Source organism: Drosophila willistoni (assembly GCF_018902025.1).
Source record: "Drosophila willistoni isolate 14030-0811.24 chromosome 2L unlocalized genomic scaffold, UCI_dwil_1.1 Seg168, whole genome shotgun sequence".
NCBI classification, from domain to species: Eukaryota; Metazoa; Arthropoda; class Insecta; order Diptera; family Drosophilidae; genus Drosophila; species Drosophila willistoni.
Window position 1 is genome coordinate 241999 of NW_025814047.1, and position 16266 is coordinate 258264.

Here is a 16266-nt window from a genome sequence, read left to right on the forward strand (position 1 = left end):
AAATTCACAACAAAAAATAAAAAGAAAATTAGAATATGCATATAATAATAAACAGATGTATATGTTTTTCAAGTGCAGCGCAAACAACTTTCTATTTTTTATTCGTTTTATCTGTATTCTGTGTAATTGTATTGAACAGTAATAAAAATAATCAGAGAAAATAAATCTCAATTTCTGTTTTAGCTGTTGTTGTTTTTTTTCGTCTCTGCATTTGTTTGTTTAAAATTAAGCCAAATGAAATGATTTCAACTGCTGTATTCCCTTATTTCCCTTACATATAGTAGTCGGGTTCCCAGTTTGGCGGTCTGAAATGATCTGGATTTGGGCCACGGCCAAGTATATTTCTATCTGGTGGACCGAATGGATCGAATCGCGGCCTTACGCCTGGAGCATTAGGACGCGGATCAAAGGGAAACAAATTACCAGGACCACCGCGAGCTAAGGGATCCAGATCGCCGCGGCCAACTTCGGGAAAGCCAAAAGGGCGAGGCTCGAATGGCATAAAACTTCTGAAAGATATAGAAAAATGAAATTTATCTAATTATATACATTAGCAGAATCTTACCCTGGTCCTCTGGGTTCGGTAACGCGTAAGGGATCTATATCGCGTGCTGGGTTATTGGTGTTTGTATTTGTATTTGAAGTGGTCTGCGTGGTTTGTTCTTTAGAATTCCCTGAAAATACCTAAAAACAAAAGTACAAATTAGTACGATTGTGAATGACATCACCGCGGTTGTGACAGATTTCCATTTTTTGGCTGTTGCTATGGAATAACAGATATAGTGAGCCTCAGCCTTACCGGTTCTAACAGCTCCTTGCGGAAACGATCCACAATTTCCGATACTGTAGGAATCATATTGGTTAGGGGACCCTTCAATTCAATTACTAGATTCTCTGGTTCAATGCATATATTGGACACTTTTTTCGTATTTGTGTCCAACAAATTGATAAGCAACGCATCCTCGGTCATGTGTCCCAGTAGGAGATAGAGAGTTTTATTATTCACATAGCGGAGGGAAAACTTGGCATCATCCGAATTCCAATCATCCGGCAGTAGCTCACTGCCCGACTCTGCCTCTTCTTCTGGCAATGTTTTCTACAAAAAAGTTGGAATTAAAATGCGACTGCAACATATTTTCCAGGTTTACTCACATCATCGCCAATACCCAAACATCGAAAGCTATAGTGCTTGGTGAGCACAAAATGGACCAGAGCGATTAATAAATCAGCTTTTTTGTGAACGTCGGAATTCACTGTCTTATACAGTAAGTCCCATCCGTAGAAAAACTCCACCATGCCGGATTTTGCACCTGCGGCAGCAGAAGAAGTTGATGATTCCATTGTTTGATGTTATTAGCAACACAGATATTTAATATTTTTCTCGGGGACAAGCAATTAGAAATCAATGTAAAACATAGCTGACAGGCTGGATTTTTGAGATTTTTGTGATTTGATGGAAATGAAAGTGCAGAATGAAAATAAAATTACATACAATGAGACTTGTCATAATACTTTGGGGGAGTTTTTATACTATACTTGTTTACTGTTTCGAAAAATCGCGAAAATTGCAACAAATGACGCAGCTATTCCGACGATACCGACCTTTATAAAATAAAATTAGAGATGCTTGTTATTATTTATATTTTTCTTTTCAGTGTGACCCGTTTGTGTTAAAATTCGGAACTAGTTCAAATTGATCAAAATTTAAAAAAAAATCTGAATTACAAAGTATTTAAAAATGAAATTTAAATTGCGAAAATCGTCCATTCCAAATTTTCATTTTAAAGATATCTCCATCTGGCAATAATAATAAATTTTGAACTCCCACAAACAAAATCCCGTGCCAGTGAAATTTCCTGATCCGTTCTGACATATACTATTAACCTCACACGGCCCAACACAATTTTGATTCGTTTCTAGCTAAAAATGGTGTTGACGCTTAAATTGAATTCTTAGAATTGACGAAACTCTTTCGTTTAAATACATATATCCACCTTCAGAAGTCGGCGTTTGGTGTTTCTTGGACCAATGTCCGTAATATCCCGAATTTCCTTTGTTTTTAGTGTTGAGTAAAACACAAATACAAAGTCAGTATAAGTAGAAATGATAAAATTCTCTTTATTTTTGCAGATTATGGAAAGGATTGTGGTTAACGAATAATGTTTTTTTTATTTTTGTTATATCTTGATATAATATACATACTATATAAATCTCGTGTCACAATGTTTGTCCTCAATGAACTCCTAAACCACTTAAACGATTATAATAAAATTTGCACACCATGTGCAGTTCGATCTAACTTGAGAGATAGGATAGTTTAAATCTCAAATTATAGTCGAAATTTTAATTTATTGCTAATTATTTGTCTGTTATTAGGCACAGCAATGCGTGGCCGGGTCAGCTAGTATGATTATACGATTTTTTTTTAGATATATGAGTCAACTCACCTGCTTTGTCACTTCCAAAAATGATTACAATCTATTAGGTCATCGATATTAAAGAACACTATATACGGTTGTTGGATTCCCCTTAATATAAATATGTCTAGTAAAGCAACTATATGCATGTATGCAAATATGTTAAGACTTAATCATAGACTAAGTGCGAGAACAGCGATATAGGAATGAACTAGTTCCATTGAAAAATACCACAGTAGATGTTCAGCAGTGTTGTAAACTGATCGAAAGTCTTAATGATATATAAAAGAAGTTGTATTATCTTTAATAATTATAACTAACATAAAAACAAAATTAAACTTTTCATAAAAATAGAACAAAAAAATAAAAAACAAAGTTTTCACTCGGTTCCTTATGGCTGTTCTGAAAGAGCAAACGAGATGACAATATGTGTTAGGGTTGTCAGGCAACCAAATGTTATATTTTACGACTTAAAATTGCAAATAAATGAATCTACTAGTTTATAAAATAGAAATTATATTATGAGATTATGCCAAATACTTTATTTAACCTTCGTAACTGACTAAATACCCCCAATAGCTTTAAAATATGTTTTGTATTTTTGTTGAGGAATTGATTGTTAAATGTCTATTATCATGCTGTCTTGTTTTTCAGATTTTATTACAAAATTTAAGATCAAGATTTTTAAGATCTACCAACTCTACATCTATATATCCAGGCGTGTATGTATTGAATATCAAACTCGTTTATTGTTCGGCTCAAGCCGAAGCGGCTGCCATATTGGAAATCGAAATGACAGCTCGTGTGTGAGTGAAAAAAAAAAATCGTATCTTTAGGCGTCAGAAAAGGTTAATTTGAAGATTTTAAGGTAGTAATTTTTATTTCCAAAGTTGATATTTAACAAAAAAATATAAATTCGTTTTTGCCGGTCAATGAAAAGTGGCGCGCTTGATGTGTGTGCGTTTCAGTGTTAGTTATTGTTGCGAAAAAACGCATATAAAAAAATTACATGCAATCACACGCACACACAGAAGCACCCGCAGAAATATAAATCGCGCCGTTTTTTTTTGTTTTTTTTGTATTTAAAAAATTGTTCTCAATTGCACGTGTGACCAGGTAGAGGAATCTACGGCAAGATGACCACCACTCCCATTAACGACATGTCTGTGGTGGCCTCCGGCTCATCTAGGGCCATGTCGTCGCCTTCGCCAATGCTCAAACTAGATGTGGATTTCACAGGTGAGTGGAACCGATCAGCCTGAGAATTGATTATACTAAGTGTTCCTACTCCTGGCAGGTTCCTACTTTGAGATGCACTCCAGCCTATCAGAGGAGGAACGTCGCTTCTACCTCAAAATGTACCCCACTGTGGACGGAGTCAATCAGCGAAAGGTTCATTGCACCGTTTGCCGTGTACATATTGGGACTGCGCCAAGTGCGGAGCACAATATTAGGATGCATCCCATTCTGCGAGTAACGCACTGTGTTAAGTGTCATGACTTCTACAATAGTGGAGAGTTCTCTAAGGGTGAGGACGGTTCCGAATTATACTGTCGATGGTGCGGACAGGGCGGAGAAGTTTACTGCTGTTCTACGTGTCCATATGTGTTCTGCAAGTCGTGCATCATCAAGAATCTAAGTCGTGGCGTAATTTTGGACATTGAACAGAATGAGAATTGGAACTGCTTTAGTTGTACCCCAAAAATATTGTGGCCCCTGCGTGCGCAGCATTGGGCCCTGATTAACTACATAAAAGCCCAAAAGCGGTAAAGCCAACAAGCTAATCTCTTCCAGCCCTTTGTTTAATTTTCATTTGTTTCTTCTAGTGGCCTCCAAGCCCTGCGTCTACCCGATGGGGAACATCGACGTCAACTAAACAAGGATAATTGCCATTGCTGCCGTTTAGCGAAATCCAAAGCTAGTAGCCTATCAGATTCCATGGAGAGTTTAGAGTCGAATACTTCGAGACGAAGTCTTGGCACTGCTGTTGGTCCTGGAAAACGTGTAGCAGTTAAACCCAGTGTTAGTCCAGCGGCCAAACGTCCCAAATCCTCCAATGATGAAGTGGTCTGCACTCCAGATCTTCTTAGTATGCTGGAACCAGATTGCCACATCTCTGTGTCTGGAAAGGCAGCGGCAACACCACGTCCTCCCGTACCAGCATCGAACATCACTACAACCCCACGAATTCTCACTGTACAACAGAATTATAGCGGACCAGGAACCAGCTCAAATGGAGCCCCACGCTCCAGCTTACCGCCACCACTTGTACTGAGTAGTTCCGGCATGCGCTATCGCCAGACAGCTCCGCCAGCTAATGCTGCCCCCGGGGCTGGCAACAATGTGATGCGACGCACTTTGGTGCCCAATTCTGTGCGCAGCGCTGGCCCAGTTTTCCATACTATTAATGGCTTCCGAGTGGATTTGAATAGTGCTGCCCAGCAAGATTCATATCGGCTACCAAATGGTCGTCTGATTCAAGTCAAGCGCCAATTACCCCCTGCCGTACAAGCTCCTAGTTCACAGAACTCTACTTCCGCTCCGGGAGCGGCTCAAGTTGTTATACGACAGCGTCCCGGATTGCCTCCACCGCCTGGACCCGGCCGACCCTCAAATTTTGGTAACAACATGGGCATATATAACCCACAGACGAATCAACAACAGCGTGCTCCCCAAGTGGTACGGATAAGCAGTATATCATCTGCCCAACAGGCACCGCCAGCTCCACATGCACAGCCATCCAACTCGAATGGCGGAGGACCCAATCCGGCCATTACTACTATTACAATGCCTGTGCCCACCAAAACGCCCACTTTGGCGCGTCACGTGTATCCCAATACAGCTTTTGGCCAATCTCGGACCCAGCTGCAAGAGCAAATCTTTAGCGCAATGGACATTTGCACTCATCTCACTGGCAAAGTGATCTCTCTCACTAACTCGAACGCCTACAATCAGGCCCGTAGTTATCTCGATCTTAAGGAACTATACATTCACATGTCCTACCTAATGACCTACGCCATCGGCAGATTTAAGCATCTACAGGAGAAGTGCCTTGTGGATATGAGAGACATGGGATTTAAGAATGATGCGAATAGTCTAGAAAATGGTCAACTGGCTGCCGGTAAGTTCCATCATATTAATTCAATACTCTTAAGAAGCTATATCTATGTCGGTTAATTTTACTTAAATTCAAGTCGGTAGTAATTTACTTTACATTAGATTTTAAATATTTGAGGATTTCAAAAGAAAGATTCGGCATTATAGATTTAATTAAAAGACTACATAAAGAAATTTACTTCTTGAGACAACTTTTTGAAATTTGTCATATTGTAAAGAAGAGTTAAGTTTTAGATGAGTTTATCCAATTATTTTGTAAAAAATTTGGTGACTATTTTCGACACATGGACGGGCGTGCGTTTACGTAGTTATTTATTTAAACAAAAAAATACCTTAGTTCTCGAACATGTGTGTTGTTTTTTGCCTGTTTTCTTTTCCCCGACGGGAGAGTCCAAGATGTAAGTATATATTGATTGATTACGTTTATGAAAAACTCTGCGAGTTCCATTACCTTGGCTTCATCAATCTGGTTTGATTTTGATTTTACTTAATGCTTGGTCCATGTGTTTTACGAAAATACTTACTATAAAGATTAAAATTGAAAACAAAAAAGGCAATGGAATAGATAAACCAGAAGCAAAGTTTTTCCTAGACGTTAAATTAGCAACAAACTCTCTCATTCTTGTCTTTCTTGCAGCTGTTGAATACGTCTGTTATGGCAAACTGGATGATGTAGATCTCTTCAATACCGGAAGTAATAGTTTTCATAATCAGGTCTATGAATATCGCAAGAGTTTGCATGCAAATCTCAAAGATGGAGATTGTAGTGAACCATTGCCACCTCTTATGCCGTTGGGTGTAAGAGCTGAAGGCGATCCAGAGGATGAAGACTTAGATGAGAGAATGGATGACAAACAGGAGCAAAAGGCAATGGATAATCTTGGACATGATGAAGCAGTGGAAGAAGATGACAATGTAGATGAAAATGATGACGGAGATATGGACGATGATGACGGTGACGATGGCGATGATAATGATGACGAAAATGATGATGATGGTGATGACAACGATGATGATGATGATAGTTTAGACAATGAGGACTATGGCGAACTGGGCACTGAGGAGAGTATGAACCGGAATGAACAAGCTCATGCCTATGACCGTAAACTTACACGACTATTGCGGGAATATCCCTCCATTTGGTGTACACAACACCCTGACTATGGCAAGAAGGGAGTAACCCGCAAGCAATGGCGCGTGATTGCTAGTCATTTTCCACGTGGCGACAACATCAAATTACGTTGGAAGAACATACGCAAGCGTTATCTTCGCATCGAGCGACGCCTTAAGCAGGGTAAACGGTTTAAGGGTTACTTTGATAAGGCCACCAACTACTTAGCCAATCGCGATACCACGCGGATCGATTGGATGCCTGTCGATTGTGGTGAAGACGATGGTGATGGCTTTGAGCGCAAGCAACTTGATGCCATCGAGAATACAATACACAAAATACCACCAAAAGCAACTACAACCACATCCCGTGCTCCGACGCGACCGTTGGAGGTGCGTAGCATTGATATGCGCATTATAAACTTTGCCAAAAGTCATCCAGTATTATGGCGCAAGTCAACTGATCCGGAATTTAATAGCATAGACGAACAGACACGTAAATCGCTTTGGTTGAACTTTTGGAAATCTGCTCCGAGTAAGTACTAAGCTGACAATAGAGACAAAAAAAAAACCATTAACAACTTCTTTTACACCTTAGATTATCCCTGCGAGTATTTGGTGGAACGGTGGCAGCAAATGTATGAAATGTATAAATCATTTCGACTCAAAACCATCAAAGACAAACGGACATTTGCTAATCTAGAACTGAAATACTCAAAGTATTTGGCTAATCTTTATTTTCTCTACAAAATTGACGAGCAAGACTTGCGCGATGAGTTTGAACCGCTCCAGGATTACAGTGAAGTAAACGATGCCAAAACCGTAGCTAGCAAACTACGAGAAATGCCCGATGATAAGCCATTTGTCCAGCAATTGGTTTTGGCCATGAGATCATATCCAACTCTTTGGAATCCCCGCCATGCAGACTATAACGATGTGGCAGCCCGTGAGCGTTTATGGCCGGAGGTATCCCGACGTTTGCCCAGGTTCAAAAGAGATGCTCGTTCCTGTAAACTGCGCTGGCAAATGGCCAAGTTTGCATATGAATGCTATTGCCGGGAAATGGAAAGAAATCCAAATCCCAATGAGAAAACTCTAAGGAAATTAAGATCCAATTTTCCACTCGAAGAAATGAGATTTTTAAATATTTAACTTATTAGTAATTAAGTTTTAGATTCTTAAACAAATAAAATAAATTTCATCCATCCCATCCATCTTGGAGACCATTTGTTTGGCTTGTTAGCTAACTATAAGTACTTTATTTTATTTAATAGTTGTGTAATAATTACAATATCTTGATTTTGATTTGCAGAGAAACAAGCCAGCGACGATGAGGATAATGAGATTGAAATTGTTGAGCCCAAAACGGATACCATTACCATTGATTCGGATAACGAGGAAGATGCAACACCAACAACATCGACGGTGACATCGAAAAGTACTTTGAAAATCACATCAGTAACATCGGCTGCTCCCAAAAGAGAACTTGTGGGTAAAAATTCCAACTCCAGCATTACTGGAATCAACGTTCCTGTTGCGCCTGCTGCCATCGATGATATTGATGTGGCTGCATTCAGTTCATCCATTTTGGCCAGTCTTCTGGAAGTTGATATGTCAGAGGCGGCAGGTGAAGTTAAGAAGAAGCAACCACGGAAAAAGACAACCAACAAACCGAATCCTGCTCTACTACAATTGGAGAAACAACGCTTGGAGGAGTTGAAGAATTCGGATCCAAAATTGAAAATGAAGGTTGTGGTTAAACTTCGTCGTGCCGAAGAAGATTTTGAAGTAGCTCGCAAATGGATGGCACAACATCATAAAAAGCACACTCTTCCAAAGGACTTGCAAGAAGGTGACAAACTAAAAATTGAGACTGAAAATCGGGAAGCAACAGATGACAATCAAGAAGATGAGAATGCTAGGGACGAGAAAGACAAAACCCCAATCGACCAATGTGAGAAAGATGATACAGTCTCAAATGAAAAGGAAATCGGCGATAAAGATGACTCTGAAGCAATGGAAACTTCTCCGGTTTCTGAAGAACAGGAAAAAGTTAATGAGAATGATGCAAAGACTGGAGCATCTGCCGCTGTCGAGAGTATGGACATAACGGATACTGATGACCACATAATCTTAGAGGAAACTCAAAAGGATAAACAATCAGAGGAACCAATGGAAATGGAAGTTTTAGAATCCTATTTGGAGGAAATTTCAACCACAGAAAAAGAACAACCATTAAACAGCACAGAAACTGATGTCATCAAAGAGAGTACAGAACTAAAGGAGAAAGAAACTTCCAAGGAGAACATAAAAGAAAACGCAATTAAGGAATCAGACGAAAGTCCTAGCAAAGTAAAAGAAATTTCGAGCAAGGAAGATGGACAAACGCAAGTAAGCAAGGAAACAACGGAAAACCTCGAAGTGGAAGTAAAAAAACCACACGAAAACAAACCTAAAGAAAGTCCTATTAAGGAACTCAAAGAGAGCCTTAAAGTAAAAAATAGCCCTGAAACGGAAAGTAAAAAAAGTTCTACCAAGGATGTTGGAGAAATCCCTGAGGAGAAAGCAAAAGAAAGTCCTGCCAAAGGAGTTAAATGTCCTGTAAAGGATGTTGGAGAAACCCTTGCGGATAAACCAGGAAAAAGTGCAAGCAGAAAAAGCCCTGAGAAGGATGAAAAAGAAAGTCCTAGTAGCGAAGTAAAGGAGAGTCCTAAAAATAAAGCAAAAGAAAGTCTTCGCCAAGAAGTAAAAGAAAGTCCTGAAAAAGAAATTAAGAAAAGTCCTAGCAAAGAACTAAATGAAGTTCTTCAAACGAAATCAGAACAGAGTCCTTGCAAGCAAAAAAAAGAGAGTCCTGAAAAGAAAGCAAAAGAAAGTCCTTGCAAAGAGGGAAAAGGTGAGTGCCCAGAAAACAAAGAAAAAGAAAACCAAAAAACTAAGGAAAATCCAAATCATGAGAAAGACGACGAAGTAAGTCCCAAAAAGGATTTAAAGCAGCAAACGGAGGAAGAATCAGCAAAACCGTCAGCTGTGCAAGAAATAGCAGATGAAAATGGCGAACAGGATAAGACATTATCAGCAGCTGATAATCTTCCAGAGACTGAAACCACTGCAAAAGCCGCAGCCTCAAGTAAAGACAGCAAGAACGCACCAAAACCCATGAAAGAAACCGTTAGCAGTAATGAACCGGCAGCAGCGGCTACAACGAAACTTTCTTAACTAGTTTGTGAGACATTTTCATAAATTTTCTATTTTGTAATTTTTTACTTTTTTTCAAAAACTTCGGAAATTGGATACAAAAGGAGAAATTTGTAAATTTTTTTTTCCAAAGCATTATAGACAAAGAAAAATGTGTCGTAATTATCTGCGTGTGTCAGATAATTGATGACCAGATTATCATTATGTAATTGTATATAAATATGGAAAACGAATTCATTGTTAAAGAACTAAACAGTCAAAAAATTATGTTGGAGCAATGATTCATAAATATATATAATATACAAACATAAGATATTTTAGTAGCTGCTATTTCTTTTTTTTTTTTTTTGTTTTAATGCAGCTTTTAATTGTAATTTGAACTATTTTCAAAATTTAGATAATAAGACGAAATTCTAGAGTAGCCTGCGGCTTATTTCAAAGAAAGAACCCCATTAATAATAGAGAGCCTATAGATAGATAGTCCTTCGGCTGGTTATCTCCAACTTAACACAATAAAATATTAAAAAAAAAGTAAGTATATAGTTATTAAGGTGATGTCGATTTTTGCCGGAGAGGATAGTTTAGTGCTTAAGATAAAAAAATTTGATATCAGCTTCTCTCTTTATTTTTCTTTTGATTCGAATTATGACGTAATAAATATACATACATACATACATAGTTTGATCAAATTTAGAATATTAACTTACATGGTATGAGGGGGATTTAACAATAATATTGGAAGCCAAACATACGTAAGTAGCGCATTTGTTTTTTGTCTTAGCATTATTTTTAACATTGATATGAATATATGTGATAGAAGTAGATGTGATGATAGTCACAGGTATAAATAAATGTGCGTATAAATATGCGTATATTAAGTCATCGATTGGGCGTAAACGTAAGGATAATTGAATAGAAATAAACTAAAAACTAAGCCATGCAGTGGTAAATCAATTAATATCACTTCCTTAAATTTTGGACACTAGTATCATAAAGTCAATGTTTCTTGCATTTAAGTAACTATCTTTATAAACAAAAATAAAAGTGAACACAAAAACAAAAATACATAGTATGTATTGAATTAAAAATCTTTTTGCGAAAAAATAAACTAACAACACTTATCTAAGACTAACAATTTGAGCTTTTACGCAATCGTATATGATTCAGATACCGTCCAGGTGGCGGGCACTCAATACTATAATCGGAAACATAATTCCATGCCTCAACCATAGTATCACCTTTCAATTGATGCTGGGCTATGGTGCCCTTGAATGAGCACAAATGTTTTGAGTGAATAAAACTAAACAGTGGATGATGCTGTCGTTTGATATGAGCACGTTGAGCACAAAGACCAGTGATATAGACATCTTCTAAATAAACGATTGATGTATTCAAAGAAGCCTCATACAGTCTCTGGACTACATCTATGGACAACAGGTAACCTGCTCCAGACAGATATTTGGGATACGTTTCACGCGGATACATATAGTAGGGCATATACCATTTACTACTGATATCACTAACTGGCAATACATTGCAAAACTGATGACCACGCATCACTTCTGTGGTGTCGTTTAGTCGATTTTGTGCCGACATCACAAGAAATGTTGAACGATCGTGATAGTCGAGAGTATCGTTGTAGAGCGGTATGGTTCCTCCAAGGAGAAAGTGCAACAGATTGGGCACATTCACAAAGGTATCATCGTCACATTTAAGAAAATATGCAGTGCTATTTCCACAACTCTGACTTATGTGCTTTAGGGCCATAATGGATTTCAGGGTCAAGTTATTGTAGCTATCAATAAAGTTCTCTTGAATAATATCGTTGTACTGTTCCGACTCATTGTGGAGACGAGTTGAAGTCTCATTGGCTTCATATTGACTACGTCCCACGATGAAAACAATGCGAACGGTCGCCCTCAGGTTGTTGGTTGATCCGCTCAGGTACTCCGAATATAAACGCAAACGCTCAGCCTTCGGCATCAGATAATGACCTTTCAAATGCCGATGCATTTTTTCAAAAGCTGGATAATTGAATTCGGTGGTATTGCCCCAGGTCTCACGTATGGTCTGACGTTGCACAAAATTACCCAGACCTGAGCAAACGGCTATGATCAGAAAGGTTTTCTTACGGCAAAATTCTCGCGGAACAATTGTCGCAGTATCTGAGTCTTGCAGAGTGTCCACATAGTCCCTTACGTTGCGTGATGTATTGTATGTCCAATCCGGAAGACTCACTTTAACAAATACGCAAAAATAGAAATTTAAACAAAGGGTCACAGGGTGGTCTTAAAAATCCTCTTACCATTGCGTTTCTGAACATCCATGTAGATGAGCGGCAGGTAGATCAGCAGCAATACAAAGGCAAAGAAAAAACACAGTGTAAAAAACCCCAGACGTCTCACACTGCGTGGCAATGGACAATGTCCTCGCTGGTTTCGTACAGTTCTTCGTCTTATTTTCATTTTACTCGATCTCGACAACGACTCCTCTTCAGATCCTGATGCCGTTGTCCCCGAACTAGTATCCGCCAGCAGAGCACAATGCTCCTCACGTGTTCCATTTGCATTTTCAATTGTGACGTTCATTTCAATGGTATATGCATCCTTCTCTTAGCTCCAAAGCAACACATTTCATTTTCAAAAAATTTTTACCTTGACCAACTACTTATAGATTATCTATTGATAAGGACTTCGATAGGGTTCCATTTAATATTTTGAGTGTGGCATCGCCTTTGTTGTTGTTTTTTTAATGGCCATCCAGTTAAATAAGTTAAAAAAGACTCCGGTTGATAAAGAAAAATTAAAATTTGCTACCCAGCTGATTGCAAGCCAAAAAACAGAGTTGCCAATACAGCAAAAGGCAAACACTTTACCGCCTGTTCTCGTTTCCGCGTTGGTTTTTTTTTTAATTTGGGTGTTTTTAACTCCCAACTACTAACTAGTTCAAAATTTTTAAAGTTAATTTAGCACCACTTTTGAAAAATCCCTGGTGTCATCGAAATCACAGCAAATTGTGATTTTCAATTTTGCTTAAAGAAATTTAACCAGTTCAAATACGGGCGCCTATGCTATATTGCTAAATTGTATGGCGTGGTCTTCTTTCACCACATTTCGGCTTCTTTGTCAGTCAACATTACTTAATACAATAAAGTATTAACATTACTTTTTTCTTTAAAATTCGCGCTAATTTTTCATTTGCAGGCTGGATTATCGACTAAACAGATGCCAGGGCTGTCAAAATCATAACGCACTTTTGTTGTGATAACGAGAAAATTGAAAAATAATTAAAACCCATAGCTGAGTATAGGCCATATTTGTAGACAAATGCTTGAACATTGGTTGACATCTTGTATATTTTGAAAAAAAAATCTTAGCCTTTAACTTAATAGTTTTAAATAATTTATCAATCATACATTAACGCATAAAAACAAAAAATTCGAAATATACTGTTGTCATTGATTACTGTTTTTTTGTATTTCAAAATTTGGCAATATATATAATTTATATATAAAAAAATCCAAAAACATGAACCAAATATATATGTACATATATAGTTTGCTATCAATGAAAAACAAAATGACATGTTTTTTAATTTAATTATAATACTTCTTAATATCAAATTGTCCGATTTTTTAGAATTTGTTGTAGTAGAAACACATACATTTTCAAAGTAAATTTTTGGTAATTTTTCAAGATTTTTGGTTAATTTGCCACTGTCTCTTACATTAAATTCATTTTACGAAAATTGATTAGTTATTATAAACGCAATGTTATAAACAGATTAAAATTTAACTTTTATTTCTTAGTTTTTTAAAACTATACAAACATACATTTATGCATTTAACAAATGGTTACAAAATTTTATCTATGAAAGTATAAATTTTCCACCCTGTAGAAAACATTTCTGGCTATACATATGCATATGTATGAACATATGTACATACACACATACATATATATTATAAATTCATGACCATCACAACAGAGGGAATTTCCTGTAGACCCTAAATACAATGCTGTAATTGTAGAAGGAAATAAATCACACTATTCTTGGAATTTTAGCTTTCTAGGAAACTATTGTGATAACCTTGAAAAGAAAGAAACGGACTTGTTTTACAATAAACGTTGTTTTTTTCCATTAAATTTGATCAACATAAAAAATCAATTCCCAGTGCCCAGACAAAGATTTCACAATAAAAGTTAAAAGTAATGTATATTTAAAATTTATTTAGTGTATGTCATATGTACAATGATAATTTGTGTTGTTAATAGTAAGTATAAAATCCGAATGTGTCTATGGAAGTCAATTTGTGCCTAATGGAGAGGGTCGAAATCTATTCGTGTTGCATGGAAAATTAGAAAAGACCGTCAGAAAAGATTTTTTTTTTGGTTAGTGTGAGTCAATGATTTTTCACTTAAAGCCTAATTACAAAAATATAGTTAAGAAAATATATAATAAAAGGTATGTGATTGCCACTCGAAACACGTAACCGGCAGTGTTTCCGTTAGTGGTAGATTTAGAAATCCGCATCTAGGGTAAAGACATTGTCCAGGCGATTGCCGACCACTCCCATGCGCTGATATTCGCCAACTTTCTTTTCAAAGAAATTAGTTTTGCCATCCAGAGAGATCATTTCCATGAAACTGAAGGGATTCTTAGTGTTGTAGATTTTGCCAACACCCAGCTCAACCAGCAGGCGATCGGCCACAAATTCAATATATTGCGACATAAGGTCACAATTCATGCCGATGAGATTCACAGGCAAGGCAACAGTGAGGAACTCCTGTTCAATCTGGACAGCATCCCGTATGATTTCAATGATGCGTTCCCGACTCGGACGCTGAACCAAGTGCTGGAACATCAAAACGGCAAAGTCACAATGCAAACCCTCATCACGTGATATCATTTCATTGGAGAATGTCAGGCCGGGCATGAGGCCACGTTTCTTCAACCAAAAGATGGAGGCAAAACTGCCACTAAAGAAGATGCCCTCTACAGCAGCAAAAGCAATGATACGCTCTCCAAAATTGGCAGCCTTCGACGAAATCCAGGACAAAGCCCAATCGGCCTTGCGCTTCACTGCCGGCATAGTCTCAACGGCATTAAACAAGTAATCACGCTCCTGTGGATCCCGGATATAGGTGTCAATCAATATGCTGTACATCTCAGAGTGCACGTTCTCCATGGCAATTTGGAAGCCATAGAAGCAACGTGCCTCGGTAATCTGTACCTCCTGGCTAAAACGTTCGACAAGATTCTCATTGACGATGCCATCGGAGGCGGCAAAGAAAGCCAATACGTGGGAGATAAAGTGGCGCTCGTTGTCGGTGAGACGGGCCCAGTCAGTAAGGTCCTTAGATAGATCAACCTCCTCCACTGTCCAGAAAGAGGCTTCGGCCTAAGAATCGAAAAAAAAATAAAAAAAAATATCCATTATAAAAACCGTTTTATCTAAACTTTCGATTTGGGTTCGAATATAGTTCGGTGGTGCATGGCACCTAATTCACATTTATAGATAATCTCTTTATGTTATCATAAACCAACAACTATTTACCGAGTGAATAATAGTTTTTTTTTTTTTTATTCATGCAACTCGACACGATCGCGACGTGACTAGAATTTTGGCGCGCTTTATGATGAAATGCCCGCCCATTTCAGCGTGCCCTTCTCTCCCTTTTACCCCCGCCCACCACAACAGAATACATGTTTATATATGTATATTTGTGTATACATACCTTCTTGTACATCTGCCAAATGTCATGATATTGAATGGGAAAGATAACAAAACGACGAGGATTTTCACGAAGCAGTGGCTCAAGCGAAGGGTCGAAATGTGCCACTTTTTTGTCCATTATCGATTTTGATGCACCAGCATCAGCAGGAGCAGCTGTAGCTGGAGCCGGAGACTCCTTCTCATCCGTAGCAACAGACATTTTGCGAGCATTGTGCTCGCTTTCTGTCAACACCTTTTTACTGGGACTCTACAGGTGGGTTTTTTAATTAGAGAAAGAATAAAACTTCTGTAATTACGCATTTCTTTATAAGGGAAAATTTTTACACACACACACACACACAAACTCAATTATATATACTATTTGCATAAACGTGTCAATTAACACTCACCTTAAGCGAAAATTTTTCCAGATTGTCGGTAATGTTTTCCTTGCTAGCCAATTGAGACATGATTTATATGATTTGTTGTGTTTTGTATTTAGATGTAATCTTTATTAGTTGAATTAAAATGTAATCACTTGTTGTTGTTGTTGTTGTTGGTTATATTGGGAAGGCGAGTGTTTATTTTTAGTATCGCACTATTCAGTACTTCTTCAGCAAATGAGTCAGGAAAAACTCGGTCTGTCGGCTTTATATGCCGGGCGCAAAACAATTTTCTTTTCCCGCCAATTGTAGTTACAATACAGCT

General features: G+C 37.8%; 4 protein-coding genes across 9 annotated transcripts; 1 reads left to right on the top strand and 3 right to left on the bottom strand.

The window, feature by feature from the left end:
* Positions 1 to 60: 60 nt before the first annotated feature.
* LOC6643239 (proteasome inhibitor PI31 subunit) lies at positions 61 to 1615 on the bottom strand. Of its 4 annotated transcripts, none has more exons than XM_015178243.3 (5): positions 1537 to 1615; positions 1153 to 1426; positions 800 to 1096; positions 566 to 684; positions 61 to 509 (listed from the first exon to the last, which is right to left on the bottom strand). In XM_015178243.3, the coding sequence occupies exons 2-5, from the start codon at positions 1339 to 1341 to the stop codon at positions 272 to 274; spliced, it is 843 nt and encodes a 280-aa protein (XP_015033729.1). In that variant the 5' UTR covers positions 1342 to 1426; positions 1537 to 1615; the 3' UTR covers positions 61 to 271. The 4 variants fall into 4 exon arrangements, with proteins under 4 accessions (XP_015033729.1, XP_015033727.1, XP_046865604.1 ...); XM_015178241.3 differs by having other exon boundaries at positions 1153 to 1310; positions 1537 to 1614; XM_047009648.1 differs by having other exon boundaries at positions 1153 to 1614.
* Positions 1616 to 3168: 1553 nt separating this feature from the next.
* LOC6643238 lies at positions 3169 to 10165 on the top strand. 3 transcript variants are annotated; one of them, XM_023176263.2, is made up of 6 exons: positions 3169 to 3285; positions 3534 to 3656; positions 3715 to 4183; positions 4244 to 5538; positions 6172 to 7179; positions 7243 to 7854. In XM_023176263.2, exons 2-6 carry the CDS (start codon positions 3554 to 3556, stop codon positions 7794 to 7796), a joined length of 3429 nt encoding a protein of 1142 aa, XP_023032031.1. In that variant the 5' UTR covers positions 3169 to 3285; positions 3534 to 3553; the 3' UTR covers positions 7797 to 7854. The 3 variants fall into 3 exon arrangements, with proteins under 3 accessions (XP_023032031.1, XP_023032030.1, XP_046865605.1); XM_023176262.2 differs by lacking the exons at positions 6172 to 7179; positions 7243 to 7854 and adding an exon at positions 7957 to 10165 and having other exon boundaries at positions 3181 to 3285; XM_047009649.1 differs by lacking the exons at positions 3169 to 3285; positions 6172 to 7179; positions 7243 to 7854 and adding an exon at positions 7957 to 10165 and having other exon boundaries at positions 3319 to 3656.
* A 284-nt stretch (positions 10166 to 10449) lies between these two features.
* On the bottom strand, positions 10450 to 12490 carry LOC6643236 (beta-1,3-galactosyltransferase 1). The gene is made up of 2 exons (XM_002066190.4): positions 12148 to 12490; positions 10450 to 12079 (listed from the first exon to the last, which is right to left on the bottom strand). Exons 1-2 carry the CDS (start codon positions 12428 to 12430, stop codon positions 10971 to 10973), a joined length of 1392 nt encoding a protein of 463 aa, XP_002066226.1. The 5' UTR covers positions 12431 to 12490; the 3' UTR covers positions 10450 to 10970.
* A 1548-nt stretch (positions 12491 to 14038) lies between these two features.
* Positions 14039 to 16194, bottom strand: LOC6643235 (ribonucleoside-diphosphate reductase subunit M2). Its single transcript, XM_002066189.4, has 3 exons — positions 15969 to 16194; positions 15581 to 15826; positions 14039 to 15243 (listed from the first exon to the last, which is right to left on the bottom strand). Exons 1-3 carry the CDS (start codon positions 16026 to 16028, stop codon positions 14362 to 14364), a joined length of 1188 nt encoding a protein of 395 aa, XP_002066225.1. The 5' UTR covers positions 16029 to 16194; the 3' UTR covers positions 14039 to 14361.
* Positions 16195 to 16266: the final 72 nt, after the last annotated feature.